Source organism: Suillus fuscotomentosus (assembly GCF_016647785.1).
Source record: "Suillus fuscotomentosus strain FC203 chromosome Unknown F5891scaffold_7, whole genome shotgun sequence".
NCBI lineage: Eukaryota > Fungi > Basidiomycota > Agaricomycetes > Boletales > Suillaceae > Suillus > Suillus fuscotomentosus.
The window spans coordinates 448,630-475,157 of record NW_024539519.1 but is presented as its reverse complement, the minus strand read 5'-3'; the positions used below and the strand labels follow the sequence as shown (position 1 = coordinate 475,157).

Sequence of the window (26,528 nt, the reverse complement as noted above, 5' to 3'; positions counted from 1 at the left end):
TTCTGCCACGTTCACATCAATCCCTTCACCGTCTATCACCGAGCTAGCTGCTCCGAATTCTGCCTCCACCTATCCGCACGCTTTCGCTCCCTACAGCCCACGGACATCAGCACCGACAGACGTGGTAACCTTGACATGTCGACACTTACGGTCGAGCGCATTCCTTGGGACAGCGCTTCCCGAATCCCCATACATCACATTTGGTTTCTTCATTCGCATGTCCCTTGTGTCAGCTACCCTCTCTCCCACACAGAAGTTGGGCGTGTAGTGTAGCATCTCCTTGACAATGTTTTGTCCTTCACATTTGATGAAATTTTCATCATGAACCAACCAAAATTCTCGTGTCTTTAGTTTGCTGGATGAGATCAAGATGCAACGTAAAATTACGATTACCAATGACGTAGACATTGTAGGGTAGTATGTACAAGGCCGCACCACTAGCGGTAGTTGACAAGGAGGATTGATGGAGGGGGTGTCAACTGCGAGCGGGAGTCTGGCGCTGAAGCAGGCTGAAAGGTGTTGAATGTGAGCTACGATACAGAGGTCATACAGCATGGACACTGGACAGAGATCACCACACTTGTGTCATGATGGTACAATATTTGAGATATTACGTTCCCTGTTGATTTGGTCGCAACAACAACAAGGAGGCTATGCCAGGGCGGTAATGCCGGCTATATTGAAATTGAAGAACATACAGTCTCGTGAGAACTTGGTGTGGACGCCGCAGCCGCTTACATAGTAGCACCTCTGCAGGCCTGCCATATCCTTCGTATGCGATCTGCCATGTCTGCACATTACGCACCGCTGCCAACGCAGCAGTCATCACGAGACGTTGATCGTGAACTCAACGACGCCTTTGAGTCCGACGGCGATGATGATGAGGATTACATTGAACTCTCTCCATCTAATCGTGCGCGTGCTGCGACCCTTCCCTACATCCCAGATCCCCTCAAAAGTACGCCAGGTAGTACGACAGTTCCTGGAATTTATGACTTTGAGCGGAATTACGATTACGACCGTCCGCCCCCTGGTTCTCCCCCACAGCTTCTAGCGATTGCTTTACCCAACGATATTGGCAATTCGAACGGCGAATTACCAACCTCTCCTTTGGGAACGACATTACCACGACCATCATTCTTGCGCAGGGCAGTTGGGGCTATCTTACCTACTCATTATGTCCGCGTACCGACCGACGAACTCACCTGCTGGGGTGAGAGGTGGAGGGATACAGAATGATGGAGTGTTCTCAAATGTTGTCGTCAAACCCGCCTCCTCAGCCTCAGTGCCAATACAAGCTGATGATGGCAGCATCTACATGGTCCCTGAGGACACGCAGAACAATGCTCCACCCGTATGCCTATGCTTACTCATTTTTTAACTCACCTCACCTTATTATCTTTCAAGTCTTATGCGGCAGCCCAAGCAGATGCTGTACCCCCGTATTGGGATACTATCATACACGCTCCTTCCGGAATGGATAGCGATGCTGGGATGATTGTCGGCGATCTTCCCTCGGGCTCCATCCTCGCATTCATTTCGAACCTCTTCGTCTCATTTTTCTTCCAGTTCATCGGCTTCCTCCTCACATACCTCCTCCACACTACACACGCCGCAAAGTATGGCTCGAGAGCAGGCCTTGGGTTAACATTGATCCAATATGGCTTTTACTCTCGTTCTGCAGCAGATGCGATGCATCCCACGGCTGATGGCAATGGCATTCCTGATGTTCTCATGCTATCCGCCCCGCCTTCATCTTCATCCTTGGCTCCTATGCCTCAGGACAATACCAATACCAATACCATTGTTCTCAACATGTCTTCACGAGAGTGGCTATCATTTCTTTTGATGACTCTCGGTACGTGTTACCTGTTCATTTTTTTTCTGTTTACTTACTCCGTCTCGCAGGTTGGTTTTTGCTCCTTTCCTCTTTGGTCGGTTTCTGGCGTGTGAAGAACTGGGAATCTGCCATCCGTGCCTTCAAGTGCACATGAACCCCAATCACCTGAGGATATTGCTCGTGACATCGCAGCTGAGGAGAAATATCGAGCAGGCGTTCGATATCGCACCGCTTGAAGAGAGTGAGCACACGTCTCTCGGTTCGCCCTTCGCAGCCACGCCACAACAGGAGCATGCGGAGGCAGATTTGCGAGCTGCACATCTATTGTGATGACACCGTCACTGGTGTTGTATAGTATACTTTTGGATCTGACCTTTTTATTCGGAGATGCGAGAGGTCAGAGCATGATGTGTCTCATCTTCCTGCTCTCCTTACGATACCATCACCGGTTGCTTTGCCTAATTAATTATCCGAAGTACATTGTAATTATGTAAAGTATGGATATTTCTACCAAATTTTCAAGCTGTAGTTCATAGGGAACTGGGGAACGCGACATATGCAGAACGATAAGATGATAAGGACGAATCACCTGATGGCAAAACTAAGTGGTATCCATCGCATCGTCTCTCCCCTCCTCCTGAGGGGACGTCTCCTTCCCCTTCCCCTTGTCACGTCGTTTCTTGCGTTTTCGAGATCGGGGCTCTGTAACACTCCCAATCATACGTCCGAGTGAATGACCAGCGGCTTCCGCTTGTACCCCATTATGAGAATGAGTTCCCACCGACAGCAGGAACCTCTTCCAATTGTTCACGAGTCTTCTGTCGTAGCTGCACCTCCTTGAATCGGATACGTCGTTCAGTGACGCCGACGTGCGTCAAAGCTCGCGTATTTCTTTCGGAATCATCTTTGATCGACATAAAACGTGAATTTAACTTGACAGACAAAACATTTACGCACTTTTTCCTTCAGTGAACAAAAGCTCCGAACCAAGGAGCGTATCATGCCTACCCCTGAAGAAGGAACCAGAAAGCTGCAGGAATGGCGTAGGCGTATCCAAGCCCTTTTTTGCCTTGTAGTGATGGCTATGATATATGAGGTCTTATGCTTACTACAAGCCTGTAGGTTGAGCTGCTGGGAAGTAGGGTTGGCTCGACAGTACCGAGATCAAGCGTGACATAGAATTCTTCGGTGTCTGATGAATACTCTTCATCTGGACCAAATGAATCTACTTGGCGATACCCGGAGAAGGGGCATGTGGTAGCCATAATGATGATGGCGCCCTAGGCCTGTGGCTGTCGTCGCTGGTACTTGACAGATATGGGAGGTAAAAATCTATATGTTGTTTGGATCCAAAGGTTTTGCCAAACAAATCACTAGTCACGTGCTATTTGAAAATCACATTCCATCAGACTGCCACTGGAACTTCTGAAGGAGATATTCTTGTTCATCGTCAACAACGTACCAGATTGATCTGTGGAGGAACCTTTGTCTATTCCAGCTCTCCTATAGTTCTTTAACCGGAACCCAGTATTGAGCTAAATCTGCGATGGACAGGAAGGCGTGGGTGACAGGCAGAAGTACTGTCAGATACGGTTAAAACTGGAGCACAGGTGGACGAGAATGGTCAAAGCATTGCTGAGGAAGATGCGCGACAAATGGTCAAACAAGCCGGGTTAAACGCCAAGAGATTTTATGAACCAATTCTCCGTCATCTACGCGATGGACAGCTGGTCGGTTTCACCTGATACCTCCTTCGCGGTTCACTTTAGGAAGTTACTCTTTTCTGGAGCCATTGTTGTAGATGAATTCATCGGATTCTAGTTCTGCCATGCTTGAGTCGACGATTCTCTCCATTGCTATTATCCTCCGTGGATGTGGTCCATCTTTCCTCACAATACCGGAAGTTTATGGCAGCGCTTCCAACCTCAAAGTGGTACACTTTTTATGGAGTGCCGTGTCCTATTTCCAACATTCCAAGACTCGGGATTTGTAAGTGCTTATTTTGTACTCTGACCGTTGGAAATATACATCCTTGTATGTGAGAGAGACAGATAATCCCTGATACCAGACATTCTAGGAACACCGGAACAAGTCGAACAAACGCAGCTGCAATAAAGCCCCAACTTGATTTTTGTCCGGACATCACATGGGTCCTGTACAGTTCCTTGAAATTGAGGTGCTTGCGCCGATGTTTTTCCGCTTCTTAAAATGATTTGAGCCTAAATGGTTCCTAATCCGTACATGGTGCCTTCTGATGCCATCGGGCGGGTGCCGACTCCCTGACACCAAATAGGTGGCGTCACCGTGGGCGACCCGGATCTTTCATGGGAGGCTGATGAGGCGTTGCCCTGAGTTTTACATAGCGTAAATACTCACCATCATCCGCATACATTGAGCCTCCCATCTCATGGACACACACGATCCATACGACGACCCAGAGACTCCGTTTATTCCTACGTTGGGTGCCAAACCACCACCAACTACTAGAGGAAGAAAACTATCTCGCAGAACGATATGCACTGCTCTAGCAGGTATATCCTTGCTCGGCTTTGGATTTCTCCTACTCAAGCCCTCAAGCCATCTCGACACGCAAGATGTGCCCTCATATTCTGCCGCCTCCAACTCGCCGTCGTATCTTCAAGGTCCACCTACCCAGCGCTTTCGAGGTCAGTTAATCGGCCAAAACGTCATATCTATCTCACAATAATCATCTCAGACAACCTTCGTAACGACACAAAATACATTACATCGTTTACTTCAGCGGGATGGAGTACGTCAATTCTAGCCAACTGCCACTTGCACCACTGATCACAGTGACTTGTCAGCGAATGACGTGATGACCTATGTAAGTCAACGATCCACTTCCAACATTGTCCCAGTTCCTCACAAATACTAGGGCAATTTAATCTACCTCGCACTCCTAACAGAGCGTATTCCCATAATTGCGAAATTCCTCTCTTCTCATATCGACTCAAGTGAACCTCCATTTGCTTTTGGGGAAATTTTTGACGTCCCTCGGCTTAGCCAAGCTATAGGCATTCCCGTACTTGAATGGCACGAAGTAAAGGACTCGGAAAGTCAGGTTCTCGATGACCTTGGTGGTTGGAGCGTCTGGGAAAGCGTTGAAAGATACACGGAGGATCCCCGTCCTCGTGCAAGTCCCATCATAGATCGCCTCAAACTCGGTAAGACAATTTCGAATATTTCTAACCAGTAAATCAACTACGTGGCCATCACAGATATTTCGTGGACGCGAACCCCAGATTGGGTCAAACTCACACCTCCTGACATAATAGACGACCACGCGTCGTTTTGGTCCCTTGCAACGCTTGCGTTTCCGCAGGCTCGCTCGGAAAATCTAGGATTACCGAATCGTCCTTCTCCTCAGCATCACGTTTCACTTCTCCCAGACGACCAGCTACTATGCTTCGATTTTCTTTACTTCATAGCCGCCCAACGTCCATGGGAATGGGAGATGGATTATTCTCCTGCATGGAGATTTGTAGGCCAACACATGCGATGGAATGCAACAATGGAAAAGCTTGCCGATGCGCATGCCCGGCGCGCCATGAATGTGCCAGGCCGACTGAAGCCAGTACCTCCCGTGAGTGGAATTTTCGGGTATAGGCTGATCCGCAGATTTACCAACTTTCCATAGTATATATCCGTTCACATACGGCACGGTGACTTCCGCGATCAGTGTCATGGCCTTCCTGTGGATCAGTGCTTTGCCTCCCTGTCTATCATTGCGCGCAGGGTATCCGAGGTGCAAGAGGAACTTCGCACGCGAAAAGGGATCGAGGTCACACACGTTATCATGACGAGTGATGAGTCTGACCCGGAATGGTGGTCAGAGGTCCGGGCGTTGGGCTGGACGTGGGTAGATTATGCGACAGATCGGACGGAGGAAATCTATGGAAAGTGGTGAGCCAATTGAATTATTTTTTTTCATTCTCATGCTAGAAACTGTCCCTGTTGCCAGGTATCCGGTGTTCATCGATGCTATCATTCAATCGAATGGAGCGGGCTTTGTTGGCACTCGTGGGTCCACAATGTCCAATCTAGCACTTCGCAGAGTGCAGACGTGGCACAATGGACCAACTCGGATCGTCCAATGGGGGTGGCCGGGCGCTGATGACCATTGATGTGATCGGAAATTCGGAATGGTGGAATCAAGACGACTTTGCGCCGCAAAAACTGTTGGCCGAAATGATTTTTCAATGGGCATAATCTCCGCCTGGGCTCGAGGCAACGACACCTCGATGTATTTATTCGTTAATAGTACTGGGACTGCGATTCAGCACCCCATCACGCATTCCGTTTATCTGCTGCACATTTGTCGAGGACACTCTTCCTCACTCACCAGAGCACAAGATTATATTAAGACTACCTAGTCAAACCGAGATATACTACGAGTATACCATACGCACTCTCGTTGGGGTAACCTTACAGTGACGATAAACGAGTTTATGTATCTTAATTTTTTGAAATAAACCGTCTTTTGCTCTAGTTGTTAAGTTAGTGAAATTTTAAGAGGCGTACTTTTGTACAGACTGCATTCTCCTATGAAGTCAGGAGCAGCCTAGGTTATATTCAGCTTGCAAAGACCAGCATCAAATCTCTCAGTATGACGAAGGCTTTTCTGTCAACTGTGGGTGGGTAGCAAATGTTGGAAGGTAACTAAGACATCTTGCCCAAGACGCTATGGTGGTATAGGGGTTTGTCTCGTGACATGCGCATCCGAAACAACGAGTATGGCATTCAGTCACCAGTAATGTATGTTCACCTGGCGGACTGGAATCCTTGTATACAAAGGCACGTCTGAACTCAGGATCGGAAGATATTCGAGGGCCATACGACTGAGCTTGAGATCGCTGAAAAGGATAACGCGGTAGTATACCACCCAAGAGCAACTCTTGAACTCAGCAACGATGCGTATTGGGAAAAGAAACGACGCCACAACGAAAATTGAATGCAGAGTGAATGTCCTTGATCATTACAATCCATAATTAATATACAAACAAATATCATGCATGTAAGCTGGAGTCACATCCGTAGCGAATGAGATCTCATCCATCCAACTAATCTTTCAAGCTCAAGAACTTTTTGATCATAAGACATCTGCACAGCAGCAATCAGTACTTTGATCATTGATACGAGATAAGAGAAGAGACGTACGCGTACAAATTGGAACAACTTGTGATCTCTCGAATGCTGTCTTTCGAGAGAAATTGCCTGTGTTCCATGAGTGGTAGGATGGGGATCATTGACACATGGAGGAGGAATACGCCTGCCAGTAGAAGGTATAGAGGCAGCAAGAACAGAGAGGTAGGATGAGGGAGATGCGCTGCCAGAGTCATAGATGACGGTCGACTCGGCGTGCGTGTGGTACGCCGTGGAATAGATGGTGGAACTCTCCATAAAAGGAGTTTGTACTGGTTCAGGTGTGACGGGTGGATGACCCAGCCAGGTTATGCTGTTCCACGCACGAATCGGCTTCGGTGCGACGATCTGGAAATGGGTGCCCATGTTGCGCAGTGGATATATTGGTGGCTGGCCAATCGCTCCATAGTCATGACGATCGCCTGTTGGGATATAGACTTCATCTTCCCGACGCCATTCGTCCCACTCAATCCAGTCGTCTAGGTAAGATTTCTCTCCATCGTCCCAGGGACAGGTGACTGCAAATAGAGCATTTTCGTATTGGATGTTCGAGGACTCCTCGTTGCATTGCACGAAAGTAGGCTGAGTCGAGCGGGTGGTTGAGGTAGCCGGTAAATCCTCATGGACGACTGCCATGACAGCAGTAAAATGATCCATCAAAATGTCCTGCTCCTTTGCTAATGCATGTCGCCAGTAATTCACGAAGTAGTCCGTGTAGGTAGGAGTGCGGTCTGGGAGGGACAGGTTGAGCCAGTTTGAGGAAAGGCTAGCAATAGCATCCAGAGGCAAGGGGTCGCATGCGCTAGCATCTTCAAGTAGACTCATAGCCGCCTTGCGTTTGGAGAAGCGCCCGCGCTTGGCATGCCTGCGCTTAAGTTTCCGGGTAGAGGAATCATTGGAGTATGCAGAAGATTGGGAGGTGTTGGGTGAAATGTCCTGAGTGACGATAGAGAAGGAAGACATGACTTCGGCGCCGGAGGTGCTGGACTCATAGGCAGAATGTAAGGTAGTAAAGTCGGAATTCTGGAGCCTGCCAGAAGTAAGGAGTTGCTGCATTTCGAAAGCCATAGATGAAGATGAGTTGAATGGATATGCAAGATGGAGTTGTAAGTCAAGTTATAGAATGATGCGAAAACCAGAATGCGAGATTATATACTGTGACCAATATGCACGGCATTAAACTGAGACATATGAGCGACGTCATGATTAGAATTGAATGGTGTGCCCCCTAGTCTGAATCATAATCACTCACCTGAGACATCCGCACTTACGACACCCGGATGCATAGTCTACACCCAACAGCTTACCTAGTGAGCGAAAAGGAACGACTGCCTCCATAGTCTGACAATGATAGGCGACAAAGTGAAACTTTTGTGAGCGTAGGTGCCAAGCTCGACCAGGGAAATTCGCGAGTTTGGCGGTTGCCGGCATGCTTCGCAAACCCCACCCAACTCGCACTCAGGCTTGCCATCAACTTTACTTCTCTCCCATCGATGAATCTGGTCCACATGATTTGAACGTCGCATGCGCTAGGCCACTTAACATGTATGCCAGTGCCTAGGCGGCGTTGTTGTATGAGAATCCTTTTTTCGACATCATCGCTGAGGACCCGACGGCGCCCTCGACTTTTTCGTGTGCTGCAACGATCGCGCGATGTCCACGATTCACAGCGCCTCGCAGACTTCCATCATTGCTCTAGGACTTATAGTGTCACTGAACTGTTGACCTCCAGGCGAGTGATCAAGAGGTGGCGTTAGTTTGTCAGTCATCGGGCGAAGACTCCGGGTGACCACTGACGACGATCATGTATGTTATCAGGAGGCGTCCTGGTTGGCACCCTTCCAACGATGCTGCGAAACATCTTTCTCGACAAGTGCAAGATCTGAGGGATTCTGATGTTCCAACAGATTTGGCCTGCTGACCATCTCTCGGGTGTTCTCGGACAGGCTGGAGGTTGCTTTGGCTTATTTGAATTGGCTGAGCCACGCCTTATTTCAGACGACTAGTTGGGACACACAAACATACAATTAATTAACAAGCAAGGGATATGCCACATCCTCATTTTACCATGGGCATCGGTTCAACTTATGTGCTTGTCTTCTCGAAGTCCATCAACGCCCAGATCGACACCTTCGCGTCTGTACTACCAGCAATCAACCACCGACCACGTGCATGCTTTTCCTCGACGGTAATTTCATCCTCGTCACTAGAGGAGTCATCCTCCTTCAAGTCTCCACAAAGAGGTACACGGTCAATGTGAGAGGCGAACGTAACCGTCTGACATCCTTGCTTGTGGTGTACAAGGGTTCCCAGCAACTTTAATGTCTTTGTTGAATATAACCGCACTCTGCTTGACAAGTCAGCTCGATTCAAATGACACGTTCTTCCGGTCAACTGACTTGCCGTCCCATCCCCCAATCGCGCATACTCTCCCGTCGCTCCGTATGGCAACAGCGCCATTTCCTGGATGCTTTGTCTTGAATGCAGTTCCTGCGGGAGTGGATTCTGCCGCCTCCTGGGTCTTCTGTTCAGAATCTCAGAGAGCAAACTCATGCAGGGCTACCCGGACACGAACCAAAAGATCATATCGTCCCACTAAATGGTCCGCCGACACTGTCAAAGCAAGAGTGCAGTCTGAAGAAACTGCCATAGCCATCACTTGAAACGACAACTTACGTCAGAATCCCCATGAGAATGATGCATATTTCGACGAACCTGATTCTACGTGAAGTTTGGATTTCCACACGACTTCCCATCCACGGCCCTCGACAGTCTGTTTGGTCTCATGTGCAGTCCGCTTTCGCAGGACAACGCTTCCATCTTCGTATGCGCATAACAGGCGCAACTCTCTTGCTGACATAGAGGACGAAGGTGCAGACAACGCAGAGTAAAAAAGATGCATTGACATGATGATCCCGGATTTGCTGCCTGACCTGCCATCCGAAAAGGCTGTTACGGAAGTGTCTAGTGGATCACCTATAGCAGCGTGGAGCCTTTTACACAATGGAAGTGACCAGATATCTGCCTGGTCAGTTCATACTGAGATCACGCCGTACCACAACAGAAGGATTACCTACAAGAGCTGATTCCACGAGGTTCGGAACGGCGAGTAGACCTTCCTGGGCGCTCGCCCCTGCTAGGTCAAGGAGAGAGAACCTGCAGTAGTTAAGAGCGTTGACATCCATAGAATAACATGTTGTTGGTGTTGATAGATCTGACAAAGTCGCAGGTCCTTGTCTAATGGAAGCGGACTCTTCGGGTCGTGCCCAGACGTGAAGTCTATTATCCCTCCCGTGTCTAGTTCACAACATTAGAAAAAAAATGCCGGGACAAAACAGATAGCTACTCACGTTACGATTTGAGAACCCCATTCTTCGATGCCCAGTAGGGAGTCGGTGTGAGCTTTCCATGATGCGAGTGGTCGCAATGAGCGCGTGGAAGTGACAATGACTTGTCCGACAGTATCTCCGGAGTAGATTCTCTCGTTGTCCGTCGAAATGGAGAGAGTGCTCACTGCGCTGGAATGTGAGCGTAGCAGATGAATAGGTGAAGGTGCTGGCAGAGCCATACATACACGGCGCGGAAGTTGCCGTGCTTCCGTTCGATATTACCAGCCTGGGACAACTGGGCCAAAGTGCGGGGAGACGACGGCAGCAGAGTTTAAACTCCGCTTGATATCAATGCCAATCAATCCACCAAGTTGGCACCAACGCACCCGCCACTGCCCGCCATCACCACCATAACATCCCGTTGGAATGGTGCATGTTCAGAACGTTCAACTCTGTGTGCCTGCAGATGTCTCAGACCGGAGAGATCATCTGAGAGTCTACCCTTGATATTATAATTCCGGAGAGTCTGGCGAGCATCCGGAATCCGGATCTTCACTCCTGATGAGTCATTCATAGACGCTACTGAGATATATGTGCCGCCGCAGTAGCTATAGCCTGCTATAGCAAGTATTGGTTTGTCACACGTTCAGTGCATTGATAAAGATGCGATAACACCCAGAGGTTATCGCAATGCGCTCTCATTCTCTCGTGGTAGTTCTGAGCCTAGGGTCAGCAGCTCTAGCACTACTTGGTCAATTCCCTGTTAGTACTACTGATGAAAGCGCTCGACCCTTGGACATTGCCAACTTGGACGATGACAAATCACATTCATATAGTTTCGATTCAAAGACTGCGCAATGGAGGTTTGACGAAGGTCCTGCCGAGAACGCGACAGGGAACTTGATCTTCGACACTGTCCATTCATTCCTGCAACACTGGCCAAACACTCGGTACCGTAATGGTACGTATCACTTTTCGCTGCTTTGCTGATGCTGGACAAATGTTTCATCTTTTTATAGGACATAACATAGTACCAGGAGTGGTTCCAACCGGTACTTTGTTGTATCACGGCACCAGCCGCAAAACGATACCCAGTGGGCCCGAATGGACTGCTACAGACCCAGAGCATTCTCTTCTTTTCGCTGCCCGTGGAACAGATAGTGGCTGGCACCTCACGCTGGCAACAACGCGACCTCTCAAAATCTTGTACTTTGATGGAAGTAGTGCTGCTAAGGTAGCCGAGGGTACAATGGATACGCAGGATATAATAGCCTGGGAAGAAGTGCAACCCGAGCGATTCTTCGATGAAAGATCGCGGATTGAAGATCTCTGTAAGTGGGGAAAGGAGTTCGGAATCGATGGTTTCGCGAGGTTAGCGAAGTTAATCTCGTTATGGTATATAACTGACTCAGACTTTCAGGATGGAAATGGACTTGTGCGCATGCTCTTATTCTGTGTCGCACTTTCAACTGATAGACTTCTAGTGAAGTTATGCTGTGCGATTTTACGGCTGGTGTTGAGCTGGTATCTTTCTTGTATGTCCGGCTTTCACCGAAGGACAAAGACCATTCCCCTCCCTCCCCTCCTCCATTGGATCCCAACAACCGTCAGTATCATCTTCTCATATACCAACACGACTGACGTTTTATGTTTCTTGGTGCAGAGGTTCGCAGATTCGAAGTCATGCACTCTGGCTCATGGCACAATCGCTACCCAGGAGATTCTCGCATTGTGCTCGACCTGACTGGTCTTGTCTCGCTGTATGATATCGCACTGGCACCTTCCCTCGTCCCGGTTCGCGCGGGGCTTGAACGGTGGGACCACCGGGTGTTCGGAATATCATCAAACGACATATCGAAGGTGATGAGAAAGCTCACCGAAGTCATTAGTCGGCCACACCCGACAAACAGCGGCCTTGACTGGAAGACCCTCATCCACGTCATCGTCGATCGATATGCGAATCGACTTGAGTTGATGCAATATCTCCTGAATTTCACCTCATCAGACCCGCAAGAAGTCCTTGAACGAGCGAAACTCGCGCAAATCCAGCTCCGTGTTATGGTTATGCCGTATCTATTAGATTCCACTGTCGTCCCTAGCGCAGGTGCTTCAGGTGTCGACACTCTGCAGTGGGCGTCCCCAATTTTCAGGCTATGTGCCACGACACATACCTCCGTGATGATAAGCCAAATACCCTTCATGACGCCTTCGGAACACTTGCTGCTGAAAGCTGTCGAGGAGACAACGAGAGAGATCTGCCGCGTCACTACGAAAATGTGGGCCGTAGGTGTCATGAACGGGCTCGACACTCTTTTCCCTGTTGAACTGAGTGGAGATCCTGATGTCCTCCAAATAATGGATGATCGGAGACAAGACATCGAGAAGCTGATGTCTTGGTTAGACTGGAGTATATGGATTAAATGCCGACCTGCCTGCGGCCCAGAGGTGGGATCTGAATAACCTCTTTCCTAACGCACCAGGCATGAACTTTTTGCAGGAAATGTGTTATCTTCCTACTTGGCCTAACAATGCCCCCGGGCGAAGGCATCCACGTCAACCTCCACGGGACCCGCAGAATAGCACGGGTGCACCAGCAGAAGTACAGGATCTTGCTGATCGAGTCGGGTATCCACCCGAGGGTTCAGTAATTGCAGATGAATTTTCCTTCATTGGGACACCAGAGGAATGGAGGAAGCCTCAACCGAAGTGCATTAGGCGCCTCCCGCCGTACGGTTTCTGATTCACGGGCCTTCACATCGTTCTTGCAAGCATGAGTCATCTAATAGACGTACATCTTTCCACCTCGTCATACTGTGCTGCTCATTTGCAATCTATTTGCTTGCCCTCCGAGTTTTCCCCTCCAAGTTGCTCTTCTATTTTGTTTTACGATATTATCAGTTGTATATGGCTACCATCTGCACCTTCCAGCACGCTGTCCAGCACTGATGCAGGCTCTCATCGTGTTACCAGTTCTCGTTGCTTTTTTTCGTTCTTTCGTTCCAGTACTATATGGCGACCACCTGTACTTTTTATGGATATCAATACATCAATGACAATACGACAATAAAAACTACTAAAAATGCAACAGCTACATCGTTGTACCTGACGGTGACTTCGCAGTAGTATTTGGAGCGAACATAGCTTCCGTCGCGGACAGAATCTATTTAATGCATGTGTGCGTTTCACAGTGATCATGTGTAGCAGGAGCATAATTAGATCATCGGTGATTTTGGCTCTAGCACACTCAAATTCTGGATCCTTCTGCCGCCGCTTACAATGCAAGATATAGGCGTTAAATAGACCAAGGACATTCAAATGCTCTTACCACCCCGCGACAAACTCGTCCTATAAATTAAAGCACGTAACAAACGCTACCATACCCACCCCCACCAATTATCTTGTACGGTCCAAGCTTCGCTCCATGAACGGCACCGAATAAATCACAGAATTAGATATCACACCGAGTGATGTGCAAATGACATGTCGGACATTGGAACATGCACAAGGGCACTAGTAGAGTCGTGTGGGATGTCGGTTCGTCTTCCAGAGATAAAGGTGCATGCGCGTGGCGAGGATTGCAAGGATCATGAACTCAAAACTATATGTGGATGTACGTTTCGGGTATTGTTAGTAGGAATACACAGCAAAATGTGGAGGTGCTTACTCATAGAACACGCTGTGGTAAGAGTACTGGTGCGCAGAACATCAACAGCTCGGTCAAAAATATATTTAATAGATTCACGCACCTCGAGGAGCAGCGATGTGAAGATGTTCGCTGCCGAGAATACTTTAGGAAAGAGAATGATCATGGATGAGTGCGGAAAAAGGCGTGTACAAGTGTTGACTCACGAAGACCGCATGCATAATAGGATATGTTATGATTCACCAGGACAGCAGTACAGACCATTTGAATTTGTCCGCCAGCTCTGTATGGCAGGTATGAGCGTGAGGATCATGAGTCCTGGGAAGAACGCCTGTCAGGGTGTGTTTGTACATATATATGCTCTTGGTTACACACCCAGTTCGAATACAGAAAGGAGAAGAAATGGTATAAAGAGCCAGTAATTGGTCGAACTCCGGTAGCACCCTGTAATTCCCGGGATTGGGCTAGTCGCATCTGTGAAGTAAACACAATATTTTAGTGGTCGTGGAACACCAGAGGGAAGGAGAGAACACAAACGTGCTGCAGAGATGGTAGTGGAGAAAGTAATGCCAGTGGAAGCTCCGAGAACAGCCTGGCTGATACATCTACCACTAGCTGGGGTATGGTGAGTAGATTAGGGACTCACAAACAAGGTCAACAACATGGCTACGAGCAAGAATCTATTTCTGTTCCAAAGCGCATATGTTCTGAGAATAAAAAAGCCTGGACGAATCAGATCAGAAGCATACATAGTACGAGGGAACGAGAGATACATTCGGAGAAAATAACCAAGACTAGGTCGAGACCTGTGAGAGGAAAGTAGTTAGCCTTCGACAAGGATGTATACGTATTATGCACGTACCTGGATTAATATTTTGCAACACCCGGCATTTCTGGTGAAGGCATGCAATAAGTCGTTCGTTCTCATTAATCCTGCACTGCAACACATACAGCTGGATTCTCATTTGGGGCAAAGCTCACTGAAAAACAAGTGTTAATTCATCATCGGGGTGATGTGCGCTGGAGCGGAACGCACTATATAGATCAATGGCGAGAATGATAAAGGGGAGGTATCGCGTAACGATATACATGATTTTCATCTTGCCCCAGTGCGATCGAAGCAAAAATGTCCACTTTGCATAACATATAAAAATCGAGGTGTATCATGGAACAAGCGTGTTACCTCTTCATGAAATGAACATGCATAATCATAGGTCTGGATAAGCGAGTTTGACAGTGGACGTGGATAGATCCGAATAAGCCTACCCATATTGTAGCCATGGACGCTGAACTGTGTTAGGATAAAGACTATGGGGTTCAGGCAGTACGCACTGAATATGTACTGATGGTACATGGCTTGTCAGTCATGATTCGTCCTTATGTCAACAAGGAGACACACCGTAGCGAACTGCAAGCTCCTCGCTGCTGCAATATCGTCAGTCGAATACTCCATCTAGAGGTCAAAGATATGTTTCACACACATAATGCGCCTTCTTAGCTCTTATGATGAATGAGCTGTGAACCCATCAAAGTGGCCGTGTAAAACTAAATCGTATGATTCGAGTTTAAACTTGGCTTGCTGTAATCATGATGGGGCGTTTTGTCCTCATGATTTCAAAGACACTGGATGTACCGGCTGGGGAGCGACTTGATAGAAGATACAGTTGCACCTGATGTAGTAGTTTCAGCCTGAGCAAAATCATACTCTATTCCGAGGCACATACAATCTTCGATCTTTGGTCAAACTGCATACTAGTAATAAATACAGAACGCACCCGTTGAACAACTATATATAACTTACATACGCATAGGTTTGATCAAATGAGGCACAGATATTGATTCGGAAACTCGCCAAGTAGCACACTCATCGTATTGGCTGTGAAGTTTCTGAAGCAGTTTAATACGTTATCGTCACTTGAAACGCGAAGACCGCACCAGTCTAGGTAGTGTAGCAGACAGCTCAGCGACGTACGAAGTCAACTAGTTATATTGGTATACCTGTAGCAGATAGCTACAGATTATGTTAGTTACACAGGTGCTAGATACGAAGATGGTACTAACCTCGGCGACGTAAAAGTCATCAGGAAAATGTCAGCTTACTTAATCTTACTTATTTACTCCACATCGCACAAACAAACAAAATTAATTCTTTGACAGTGATAGCATGACATCGAAAGTACAAGGTCTTTTTCGAAAATTGACGTGTTGAGTCCAGCGGAGAGTTACTGCGCATTTTCCCTAGAGTTCGCACACTTCGTCACACTATGTCACATGTCTGCCGCAATGCCTTTTCACGCTCCGCAGAGTCCGCACCATTTGAGTGTGTGCATGGTGTAAAGCATTTCGGCATTGTGGAGTTTTGATTACACAGTCTCTATGTAATGCTTTGGGCAGATTATCACGTCTGGGGCTTATTTCTTTCATCGCAGATAATCCTGACAAGCATGTGCCCCAGATAAATTTGTTTAGTATTCTCTAATCATGTATAACCATCTTACAATATTCCAGAATTATATGTGAAGATATGACCTTTAGAGCGAGCCTTCTATGCCTCTCACACTGATAAGTTGCCCATGGGACAAGATCTACTTCGATTTTCTTCAAAAAAAAATGGCAGTGTGTATTATGTTTGTGCAAATCCAGATCTATCATGGATAAGGATTCCGTGCAGAATTGCGTGCGCTAGAGTCAATGCGCGGACTCTTGGGACACACGACTCGTGGGACCATCTAGTAAGCGGTCTGGCAAACAACACGAATTTTTCAAACTCCGTGCTGTACCTAGTCACTAGCTACGCCGTGGAGCGACTTAATAGATGGTTTGTATTTTCCTGCTGACAGAACATAATACATTAACATCATTGATATGTAGGCTTCGCCGAGGGCCCGGACACCGTCTATTGCACTTCCAGAAAATCGAGTGGTAACCAGCAAGTACTATATCTAAGCACGAATGACTGGCAGCTCGGCGACAATTTCTACATGCTACTGCTCACTTTTCGTTGTTCAATGTTGCAACGGTACGTACACATCCTGTAACATATGCCACGTATCTCTCTGCATATATGCATGAGTAACGTATCGGACAAATTGACATGATCCAGCATCGAACATCAATTACACCACGTTCAAACTCGGGAGGTGGGCCGGCGCGTTGGCAGGTCCTCCATACATGATTGATATCTGAGGCTGCAGCGCTGTTTCTGCCATTTCTATCTTTTCACGAAGTCGATCGCCCTGGCGAACAACTTGCGATATTCGAATTACCGAACGCTCGGAATCAACCGGGCGAACATGGTAATTGGTGCATGCAGACTGTTATCAGATCAAAATTACATCTCCGCAAGTCTTGGTCCTTGGGTGAGATTCTGCCACCCTCCCTCCGCACGAATTCTGTTGTGGACCACCAACCAGTTCCAGTTGGCATAACTCCTGAGTTCTGCCAAGAACACTAGTGACCGCGCATTACTTGGCTCCGATAAAGACACGATAACATCAATATTTCTCTGACAGTTCTCGCAATGCGTTATCAGTCCCTTGCGGCAGCTATGAACCTCGGGTCAGCAGTTCTAGCTCTCCATACCCAACAATTTCCCGTCAGCACTACTGGAGAAGCTGGCGGTCGACCCTTGAATATCGCCAACCCGAACAATGATAAACTACATTCATTTGGTTTCGGTTCGAAAATCGAGCAATGGAGTCTTGACGAAGGCCCTGCCGAGAACGCGACAGGGAATTTGATCTTCGACACGGTCCACTCACTCTTACAACACTGGCCAAACACTCGATATCGTAATGGTACGTATCCCTGTCCGCTGCTTTGCTAATGCGGGACAAGTGTTTCATCTTTTTATAGGACATAACATAATACCAGGAACAATTCCAATAGGTACTTTACTGTATCACGGCACCACCCGCAATGCGATACCCAGTGAGCCCGAGTGGACCGCTACAGACCCAGAACATTCTCTTGCTTTTGCTCGTGGAGATAATACTGGCTGGCACCTTACGCTGGCAGCAACGCGACCTCTGAAAGTTTTGTACTTTGATGGAAGTAGTGCTGCTAAGGTATCCGAGGGTACAATGGATATACAGGATATAATAGCCTGGGGAGAAGTGCAACCTGAGCGCGTCTTGGATGAAAATTCACGGATTACAGATCTCTGTAGGTGGGGAAAGAAGTTCGGAATCGACGGTTTCGCAAGGTTAGTGAGTCATCTCGCTATGGTATTATAACTGATTCTCAGATTTCTAGGATGGAAATGGACTTGTGCGTGTGCTCTTACTCTGTGTCGCACTTTCGACTGATGAACTTCTAGTGAAGTTATGTTGTGTGATTTTACGGCCGGTGTCGAAGTAGTATCTTTCCTGCATGTCCGGGTCTTATGGAAGGACAACAACAGGGACCCTCCGAAAAATCGCCGTCCTCTCCCACCCAGTCCTGAACTCTGTTAGTGTTTTGTTCTTGTGTTCCAATACGACTAACGTCATTCGTTTCTGAGCGCAGGGAGTCGCATGGTTGAAGCCATGCACTCCGGCTCATGGCACAATCGCTACCCGGGAGAATCTCGCATTGTGCTCGACCTGGCCGGTCTTGTCTCACTGTACGATATCGCATTAGCACCTTCCCTCGTCCCGGTTCGCGCGGGGCTTGAACGGCGGGACCACCGGGTGTTCGGAATATCACCAGAAGACATATCGCAGTTGATGAGAAAGCTCACCGAAGTCATCAGTCGACCAGACCCGGGCAGCGGAATAGACTGGAAGGCCCTCACCCACGTCATCGTTGATCGATATGCGGATCGGCTCGAGCTCGTGCGGCATCTTCTCAATTTCACCCCATCAGACCCGCAAGAACTCCTTCAGCGAGCAAAGCTCGTGCAGACCCAGCTTCGCGTTATGCTCGCGCCATATCTATTAGATGCCACCGTTGTCCCTAGCGCAGATACTCCGGGCCTACATCCATTGCAGTGGGCATCCCCAGTGTTCAGGCTATGTGCCACAACACATACTACCAGCGATGACATATCAAGTACCCTTAATGACGCCTTCAGAACGCCTGTTGCTCAAGTCCATCGAGGACACAATGAGAGAAATCTGTCGTGTCACTACGAACATATGGGCTGTTGGTGTCATGAGCGGGTTCGACACTCTTTTCCCCATTGAACTTGATGGGGAGCCTGATGTCGCTCAAATAATGAATGACTGGAGACAAGACACCCAAAAGCTGATGTCTTGGTTAGACTGGAGTATATGGATTAAATGCCGACCTGCCTGCGGCCCAGAGGTGGGATCCAAATAATTTCCTGCCTAGCCCAGCGGATTAAGCATAATCTACTTGCAGGAAATATGTTATCTTCCTACCTGGCCCCTTAATGCCCCCACACCATCGCCTTCGCGTGAACCTCCGCAGGACCCGCAGAACACTACCGATGCACTAGCAGAAGTAAATCATCTTGCTGATCAAGTCGGGCATCCACCAGAAGGTTCAGCGATTGCAGATACGTTTTCCTCCATTGGGACGCCGATGGAGGAATGGAAGAGACCTCAACCGAAGTGCGTCAGGCGCCTCCCGCCGTTACAATTTTGATCACGATGGGCCCTCCCGCGTATGAATTACGTCGTTCATGGAGTTGAGTCATCTGTATATACCTTTTTTCCTGATAGTCCCAGGCCTCCCGAGGTTCACAGACGTGTTTTCCTGCTGAATGCAAATATTGGTATATGTATTGGATACAACACCTAATGAGGGTATACAATGCAGTTGTATCGTGAAGAATAAACTATAAGTGAAGCATACTTGCACCGCAGGTTTCATGCGACATGGTTTCAAACGGCCGGCGCGGCTACCAAATATGGGTGAATAAGGGAAAACGATAGACATCGATGTATGCACCATCGGGGCTTTCAACTTTGGTTCAAGCAAAGTTGGACCAAGAAATCACAGTCTCTCTCGATTCGGGAGCGTCCGAGCCAGCCTGGAGCATCCCTGCACTGGAGCTGCGAATAGGTCTTTCTACGCTCAGTCCCTTCGTGGGCTTGACGAAGACCCATGCTGGGACAAACCCAAGCTGTACATTGTCCCCGCTACTCTCCACCCTGGCAGAGAGTCGTGAAGGATTGAATATGGATAATGAAGAACGAGAGCGAATAGAGTTGTTTTGCGCAACGAGGCACCAGCCGTCATCAAACGACTGCAGAATGTGGAGTTGCTCTCCTACACGCGAAAGAGGGAGTTCATCAGGAAGCACTGGTTGGAAGAATTGCCGAACGGATCGGGCTTGATGGGAAGCCGATGATCGTGAAGATTCCCGGGAATGTGAGGAACGCAAGCCAGAAGGAAATCGAGTGGATGAACGGAAATTACCCAAAGAAACTGACGAACTACGACTTTGACGCGAATGCGAGGGATTGAGACTAGAGAGTGCGCGGGGACGTGGCAAGGGAGCAGCACATGCTGCAGGAACTTCAGAAGAAGGAACATGGTCGTGTCTTGAAGGTCTTGCTATTTGAGCAGGGACAACGGCCTTTTGTGGGAAAACGACAGTCGTCGACTGACTACTGTTTGACAAAGTCAGGAGACTTATATTTACGAAGTAAAATATTGATTCTTACAGGAACTGGCTGACAGGCTCGTTCATTTCTCGAACAACGCCTTGTACATTGAGGAAAGCTGCACCCCGTTCTTCTGCACGCTTTGCCTGCAATTTGCGGCGGAAGAACCTCAATGCAAGCCACAATATAGAAGTAGCAGCAAGTAAGCCAGCGAGGGTGAATCCGACTATATAAATGGTTCTGCTGATAGGAAGGACGCCTGGCGCATCGTTGGGGTCGGATCTTGAAAGGAGATATGGAGCCATTGCAAGCAATATCAAAAAGCAATTGAAGCTGAAAGGAATTCCGGAGATTTTTCCAGTACAACAGAGTAGATTGGAAGGGTGTCGATAACGAGTGCTCGAAGAAAGATCGTGATAAAGAACGAATGTGAGCAGGCTACAGCTACAAGATATGGAAGAGCCCAAGTTGAACGTGTGATTCGACGTCGACACCCCCTACTCAACTATAAAATAAGGACGTGAGTAGTTGACTCGAAGAGACCTGGATCAGAGAGAACAAACGCACCGAGCCAGCGTAAGCCTATAAGAATCGCGGGCAGATTCAGAAGGCAAAAGTAGAAAGAAAATCACCTAAGATATTTGAGAACACTCATATGAGACGATGATCTTGTTCCCTGGAAATGATGCGATGAGCGCTGAGCTGCCATACCAATTAATAAATAAAGTTCGTTTCCAGGGAGGCTGAGTTGAAGAAATAAGAATATTTTCAAGAAATTATCTTTAAATTATTAGAATTAAAACTCTCCACAAGCTTCAATTTCAATTTGCCATTCTATTGTTCCTTCCAAGGACCCAAATCCTCTTTCCCGTTGTTCTTGACGTGCCTGAGCTCCGGGGGACTCACAATTTGGTGCTCCAGAGGATACGTGCGCCTGATCAGGAAGTATGTATCGAATTTTCGAGACACTTGATTTATTAATGAAAGAAGGCATACAAAATCCCAACGGCCAGATTCTGTGTTTCAATCCCTGGACCACAGCATACAGTGGCCATAGTTGTTGACTGTCACCTACCGTCATTGATCAAATCTACGACAATAGCTGGTCCAACGAGCTCTATCTACAACTAGGCCACCACTTGCTGATGCCAAATGTTATGAACTAGTCACCGTGGCGACTTATAGCGAAATGAATGTTGGACAAATGGACATGCACATTCTGCCCCCGTAAAGACGAACCTTCGGCTTCTGGTCGGCTTCCGTGGAAAATGAAGGCTACCGGCATCAGTACCGGTGGCAGGGATCACGCGTTATTGCCACCTATCACTCCGACCAGTTTAGATTGCACTAGTACAGTAAGTGCCGATTGCTCAAAAACTTTGGCGGCTGGCTACGAATTTCCCGTTGTATCTGCACTAACGCTGAAATCATGCAGTGCTCTCAGTGCTGCTATCAGGTAAGATGTTTCGTTTGCCTTTGCCATGCAAACTTGTCATTTCGGTATAGATTTATTCCAAAAAATGATTCTGGCACTTTCGCAATTCAAAGGATCACTCCGAGTCCTAGACAAGTCACAAGAGCAACACTAGAGAAATTGTCTGCACTGCAGGGTCGAATATCAGAACTACCGGACGTCACGCGCATAATTGGTGCCTTCATCCGCGCAATGCCAAGAACACCACTCGCGGGCGTCCCAAAGAGTCCTTAAGAATTGAGAACTCAAAAGGTCAGTTGAGAACGATAAGAGCGCGGGAGTCAATGTGAAGGCTTGATGATGCCAAGTCGAGGCCCGGGTCCAGGAATGGAATGTTCTATGAACACTGCATACGAGGTCGGCAGGTCACCAATAGGTTGCCAGAAGGAAATGGCGGTTCAAGCTGGCGGCAGTGATATTTCCATACTTACGTTTTGTACATACATACCGCGAACCGAATAGTGATTGACCGAGCTTGCTCAACAACAAATTACCGAGCTTTTTTTTGTGCTCAAACGGTCAAGCTTGACAAGACCTCAGACGACTGGCCGGCCGCATCAGCGGGTTGGATTGTGCTACAGAATGCTACAGAGCGCTCTGTAGCACTCTGTGATGAGTACGTTTCCCTGATTCCATTTACCACTATCTTTGGCAAAATGATCCAGAGTTGTACTGCACAGCACTTTTGCATGTTCACATCGACATGCATCTGGCATCATCAATTTTCACAGTTTGTACCCAGGAGCCTGCAGCATGTCACCCCATCTACCCTAGTATTTGAATTATTTTGATGTAGCATCGTCAAATCATAATCCAAGCATTGAAAGTTTTGCAGCTCAGTGGGTTATTTGGACACGTTAGGAACGAAAGGCTTTGCCACACAAAGACAAATAGGAATCGCAGCAACCTCAGTGACTTGACAGGGACTCGATAAAGACTTATTCCTAAGGATGTCAGTCCTCGCACCTATCATCTGCGACAATGGAACAGGATACTCGAAGATAGGGTAAGCACGAAACGATCAACTCTGATGCACTTACTCAAGGTCGATCGCAGCTTCGCAGGAAATTCTGATCCATCATAGTGAGTCTCACCATCCCATACAAGATCGCACCTGTCAGACGCGGTTGTATGACTCCAGCGTTTTCCCCACTGCAATTGCTACACGCGGGCCTGCTTCTCAACCTACTCGTGGTGGTCCCCCAATTCCTTCAAAACCTGGAAATGTCGCATCGAAACGCGGTGTTGAAGACCTCGACTTCTTTATTGGAGACGAAGCCCTTGCCAATGCGAAGACCCCTGGTTATGGAGTTCACTATCCCATTCGCCATGGCATGATCGACAACTGGGATCACATGGAACGATACTGGGAACAAACGATATTCAAGTATCTACGGGCTGAACCAGAAGATCATTACTTCCTTTTGGTATGACATCATTTCATATCACATGTTCCAAAATCTTGATTGTCGCCTCTTGTAGACTGAACCTCCTCTTAACCCTCCAGAAAACAGAGAGCAGACAGCCGAAATCTTCTTCGAGTCGTTCAATATCAAGGGTCTCTACATCGCTGTACAGGCTGTGCTCGCCCTTGCCGCATCCTGGACATCCAACCGTGCCACAGACAGGACACTCACTGGCACCGTCATTGATTCGGGAGATGGTGTCACGCACGTCATCCCTTGCGCGGAAGGGTACGTCATTGGAAGTGCCATTAAACACATCCCCATCGCTGGTCGTGATATATCACAATTCGTGCTCAACTTATTGCGTGAGCGTGGTGAAATGGCTGCCGTTCCACCAGAAGACCAGCTGCGGGTTGCCAGCAGAGTGAAGGAAAACTACAGCTACACGTGCCAGGACATAGTCAAAGAGTTTCGGAAATACGACGCGGAACCCTACAAATACTTTGAGAGATATGAGGGTGAGCATAGTGTCACCGGCAGAGTTGGTTTCCACTTTCGAACGTGCATCACCAGTTATTGAATGCACGTCGTTTTCACTAGAAATATTCCATTGATGTGGGCTATGAACGCTTTCTGGCCCCGGAGATCTTCTTCAACCCGGAGATCTACTCTTCCGATTTCCTTACACCTCTCCCGAACATTGTTGATGATGTGATTCAAGCCTCTCCGATTGATGTTCGTCGCGGCTTATACAAGGTGACCGATCTCCTCGGCTTCTCATTCGGTCTGCATATTAATTATGACTATGTAGAATATAGTTCTCTCTGGAGGTTCCACCATGTTCCAGCACTTTGGTCAGCGTCTCAAGAGAGACCTAAAGCAGCTGGTTGATCGCAGACTTGAGGCTAGCGTCGTTTCAAGTGGCAGTACTACCAAGGTCGGCGTCCAACAATTTTGCTTTCTCCATTTTCTAACGAAACAATAGTCATCTGGTGTGGATGTGGATGTAATTTCGCACAAGCGCCAGCGGTGAGAATCATGTTCTTCGTATATTCCACACCATAACTAACTTCCTCTCAAGATATGCCGTGTGGTTTGGTGGCTCCTTGCTTGCATCATTGGTAAGGATTGTTTCAAACCAAGTTTCATCAAATCTTAACTATCATTTCAGCCAGAGTTCTATACGTCTTGCCACACAAAGGCGCAGTACGATGAAATCGGCCCGAGCATTTGCAGACGGTACCAAATATTCGGTAGTGCTACGTAAGCTGCAGACCAGCGGATTGTTGTTCACTGTTCAGACGTATACCGACCCGGGTTGAAAATCGATAGTCGTATTGAATGCTGAAACATGCGCTGATGTTCTTCACCAAACACGCCAGAATGACACTAGAAGTTTATTTTGTATACAAGGTACAGTTCTAGTTCCGCAAGGCACGAGTAGCTCGGTCACCAAAGAATACCGCAAACTGTGGTCGCACTCTGTGATGAATGCCGGATGAGGGCATCCGCATGGTTGATACTATCTATTGATAACGAATCGTTGCTAACGGAATCTGTCAAACAAATATTGGTCGTGGCGCATGTCATCGATGGCTTGTCATGAAAATATCTACATTTTTTTACGTCGCTAATGCTGGGCGATGGACAATCAAGGCAGCTTCCAACGGATAACGCTAGGTTGACGTTGGGGATTCGCAAAGTATGATGGGTACGCACTGGGGAATCGTACTGCAGGGATTGGGGGTGTTTGGCTGTTATCGGGTGGGGAAGTTGCAGGTTGCAGATCACCATGAGCCGAGGTGTCAGATATCCGAGTCGTACGCAAAGGACGAGTAATCCAGTAAGACCGTCGTCCCTCTTGTATGGACGTGAGAGGAAACTTATTTGCAGTTTCTCGTCGTTTGACAGATACATGAGAGACAGACTTCGGGGAGGTGTTTCCTACTTTGGAGTTGCACGGATCTTCATCGATTTTTTGGTCCTGGGCATGTCTATCAGAACGCACATCGGAAGGTGCCAAAGCATGAGTGAGCCACGCGAGCAATACATCGTCTTGTCGCGGACGGCCCAGACCTGTAAGCTGACGCCGTTTCCTGGCTATCTTTGGAGAATCTTCCTGTTCCAGGGAGCTATACTGTCGTTTTGTCTTTGTTTTCCGTCCAAGTTGCGGTGGACAGTGTTTGGCCAACGCTGCGAGTGCCGCGGTCACAGGAGACTGCGAGCGCTGGAATGCTGTCTCTCCTTCGGAGGCATCAATATCAGAATCCTGCCGGGAGCGGATGCCGGACGGAGTTTCGCCTTCAGAAGCATTAACGTTAGAATCCTGCTTGGAGCGGATGTCAGACAGAGTTTCTCCTACGGGCGTATCCGACAAGCCTGATCAGCGAAGGTGTTCAGATTTAGATCTACGCAGCAGCTCACCTGAACCTTGAGGGACTGAAATAATTTCCAGTGTTTCGCCTCCGACGGAGCAATTGTTATTGTATTTTCTTTTTAGGTGACAATCGTCAGTAAAAGACGCCGTGTGTGACAGCAACGTACCTTTCGTCACCTGCAGCAGTAATATCGTTATTCATTTCGTCCTCATGCGTGGTAGCAGAGCCTGACCAAAGCATGTGGAGATAACGACCGGAGAGAAGTCGCAGAGTTTTCTATTCGGGACGGTTAGTCGGCGCAAGAATGCAACTTGAAGGTTAGGCGTACGAAAATTGGTGGAGAAGCTTCAACACTGCCACCAGCGTTATTTTGGGAGAGTGAAGATTGCATCATTGGGTGTGCATGTGAGGTATCATGCCTTCTCGTTAACGGGCTATTTTATAACCGACAGGTGTGGAGAGTGGCGTCGTTGAGAGCAAGCAATTGACAATGGGCGGTATAGTAGTAGCAGTCCACAAGTGTAAAATTTCAACTATGAACATACCTGGTGGATTATTGTCGAAAGTACTGTATCATGATGAGCTAAAATTATTACAAGTGCCACACACGAAACGGGCAAGCGTGTTCCTGTCATGCAAAGCAACTGACTTTACTTGGACCTTCGAGAGTAACCGTTGTGCTTTGACTCAGGCTTGGTACCGCGCCAAAGTGAACTGTGGAAAGCAAGTAAATGCTATGAC

At 47.9% G+C, this 26,528-nt stretch overlaps 11 protein-coding genes across 11 annotated transcripts; 5 read left to right on the top strand and 6 right to left on the bottom strand.

Moving 5' to 3' along the window:
- Positions 1-786: 786 nt before the first annotated feature.
- On the top strand, positions 787-2,122 carry F5891DRAFT_1162135 (uncharacterized protein; the record flags this gene model as incomplete). Its single annotated transcript, XM_041365280.1, has 5 exons — positions 787-913; positions 947-1,185; positions 1,235-1,354; positions 1,408-1,858; positions 1,909-2,122. 5 exons carry the CDS (start codon positions 787-789, stop codon positions 1,992-1,994), a joined length of 1,023 nt encoding a protein of 340 aa, XP_041230894.1. The 3' UTR covers positions 1,995-2,122.
- F5891DRAFT_1008771 (uncharacterized protein) lies at positions 2,099-3,213 on the bottom strand. The gene is made up of 4 exons (XM_041360553.1): positions 2,950-3,213; positions 2,798-2,900; positions 2,622-2,744; positions 2,099-2,590 (listed from the first exon to the last, which is right to left on the bottom strand). Exons 1-4 carry the CDS (start codon positions 3,103-3,105, stop codon positions 2,442-2,444), a joined length of 531 nt encoding a protein of 176 aa, XP_041230893.1. The 5' UTR covers positions 3,106-3,213; the 3' UTR covers positions 2,099-2,441.
- An 889-nt stretch (positions 3,214-4,102) lies between these two features.
- On the top strand, positions 4,103-6,349 carry F5891DRAFT_1008767 (uncharacterized protein). Its single transcript, XM_041360552.1, has 7 exons — positions 4,103-4,506; positions 4,557-4,610; positions 4,666-4,685; positions 4,737-5,025; positions 5,080-5,444; positions 5,499-5,764; positions 5,823-6,349. The coding sequence occupies exons 1-7, from the start codon at positions 4,248-4,250 to the stop codon at positions 5,983-5,985; spliced, it is 1,416 nt and encodes a 471-aa protein (XP_041230892.1). The 5' UTR covers positions 4,103-4,247; the 3' UTR covers positions 5,986-6,349.
- Positions 6,350-6,829: 480 nt separating this feature from the next.
- On the bottom strand, positions 6,830-8,155 carry F5891DRAFT_684655 (uncharacterized protein). The gene is made up of 2 exons (XM_041372785.1): positions 7,019-8,155; positions 6,830-6,961 (listed from the first exon to the last, which is right to left on the bottom strand). The coding sequence occupies exons 1-2, from the start codon at positions 8,069-8,071 to the stop codon at positions 6,887-6,889; spliced, it is 1,128 nt and encodes a 375-aa protein (XP_041230891.1). The 5' UTR covers positions 8,072-8,155; the 3' UTR covers positions 6,830-6,886.
- A 797-nt stretch (positions 8,156-8,952) lies between these two features.
- On the bottom strand, positions 8,953-10,701 carry F5891DRAFT_1008759 (WD40-repeat-containing domain protein). Its single transcript, XM_041360551.1, has 6 exons — positions 10,354-10,701; positions 10,081-10,300; positions 9,719-10,028; positions 9,579-9,661; positions 9,403-9,527; positions 8,953-9,350 (listed from the first exon to the last, which is right to left on the bottom strand). The coding sequence occupies exons 1-6, from the start codon at positions 10,569-10,571 to the stop codon at positions 9,089-9,091; spliced, it is 1,218 nt and encodes a 405-aa protein (XP_041230890.1). The 5' UTR covers positions 10,572-10,701; the 3' UTR covers positions 8,953-9,088.
- F5891DRAFT_1008756 (uncharacterized protein) lies at positions 10,702-13,472 on the top strand. Its single transcript, XM_041360550.1, has 7 exons — positions 10,702-10,965; positions 11,012-11,293; positions 11,352-11,703; positions 11,753-11,767; positions 11,817-11,938; positions 11,996-12,777; positions 12,830-13,472. The coding sequence occupies exons 2-7, from the start codon at positions 11,023-11,025 to the stop codon at positions 13,070-13,072; spliced, it is 1,785 nt and encodes a 594-aa protein (XP_041230889.1). The 5' UTR covers positions 10,702-10,965; positions 11,012-11,022; the 3' UTR covers positions 13,073-13,472.
- Positions 13,473-13,842: 370 nt separating this feature from the next.
- Positions 13,843-15,066, bottom strand: F5891DRAFT_1183251 (uncharacterized protein; the record flags this gene model as incomplete). The annotated part of the gene is made up of 11 exons (XM_041366259.1): positions 13,843-13,930; positions 13,997-14,022; positions 14,079-14,119; positions 14,182-14,258; positions 14,351-14,439; positions 14,513-14,590; positions 14,622-14,698; positions 14,749-14,781; positions 14,838-14,868; positions 14,927-14,955; positions 15,012-15,066. The coding sequence occupies 11 exons, from the start codon at positions 15,064-15,066 to the stop codon at positions 13,843-13,845; spliced, it is 624 nt and encodes a 207-aa protein (XP_041230888.1).
- Positions 15,067-17,495: 2,429 nt separating this feature from the next.
- F5891DRAFT_1183250 (uncharacterized protein) lies at positions 17,496-19,564 on the top strand (the record flags this gene model as incomplete). The annotated part of the gene is made up of 7 exons (XM_041366258.1): positions 17,496-17,772; positions 17,831-18,179; positions 18,230-18,244; positions 18,294-18,424; positions 18,482-19,006; positions 19,029-19,261; positions 19,319-19,564. The coding sequence occupies 7 exons, from the start codon at positions 17,496-17,498 to the stop codon at positions 19,562-19,564; spliced, it is 1,776 nt and encodes a 591-aa protein (XP_041230887.1).
- F5891DRAFT_684572 (uncharacterized protein) lies at positions 19,517-20,966 on the bottom strand. Its single transcript, XM_041372784.1, has 2 exons — positions 20,590-20,966; positions 19,517-20,535 (listed from the first exon to the last, which is right to left on the bottom strand). The coding sequence occupies exons 1-2, from the start codon at positions 20,832-20,834 to the stop codon at positions 19,893-19,895; spliced, it is 888 nt and encodes a 295-aa protein (XP_041230886.1). The 5' UTR covers positions 20,835-20,966; the 3' UTR covers positions 19,517-19,892.
- Positions 20,967-22,890: 1,924 nt separating this feature from the next.
- F5891DRAFT_684345 (actin actin-like protein) lies at positions 22,891-24,975 on the top strand. The gene is made up of 9 exons (XM_041372782.1): positions 22,891-23,009; positions 23,060-23,086; positions 23,145-23,430; positions 23,486-23,950; positions 24,010-24,165; positions 24,221-24,346; positions 24,395-24,438; positions 24,491-24,530; positions 24,581-24,975. Exons 1-9 carry the CDS (start codon positions 22,954-22,956, stop codon positions 24,674-24,676), a joined length of 1,296 nt encoding a protein of 431 aa, XP_041230885.1. The 5' UTR covers positions 22,891-22,953; the 3' UTR covers positions 24,677-24,975.
- On the bottom strand, positions 24,896-26,326 carry F5891DRAFT_684448 (uncharacterized protein). Its single transcript, XM_041372783.1, has 4 exons — positions 26,116-26,326; positions 25,954-26,063; positions 25,834-25,901; positions 24,896-25,767 (listed from the first exon to the last, which is right to left on the bottom strand). The coding sequence occupies exons 1-4, from the start codon at positions 26,179-26,181 to the stop codon at positions 25,061-25,063; spliced, it is 951 nt and encodes a 316-aa protein (XP_041230884.1). The 5' UTR covers positions 26,182-26,326; the 3' UTR covers positions 24,896-25,060.
- Between the last annotated feature and the right edge of the window lie 202 nt (positions 26,327-26,528).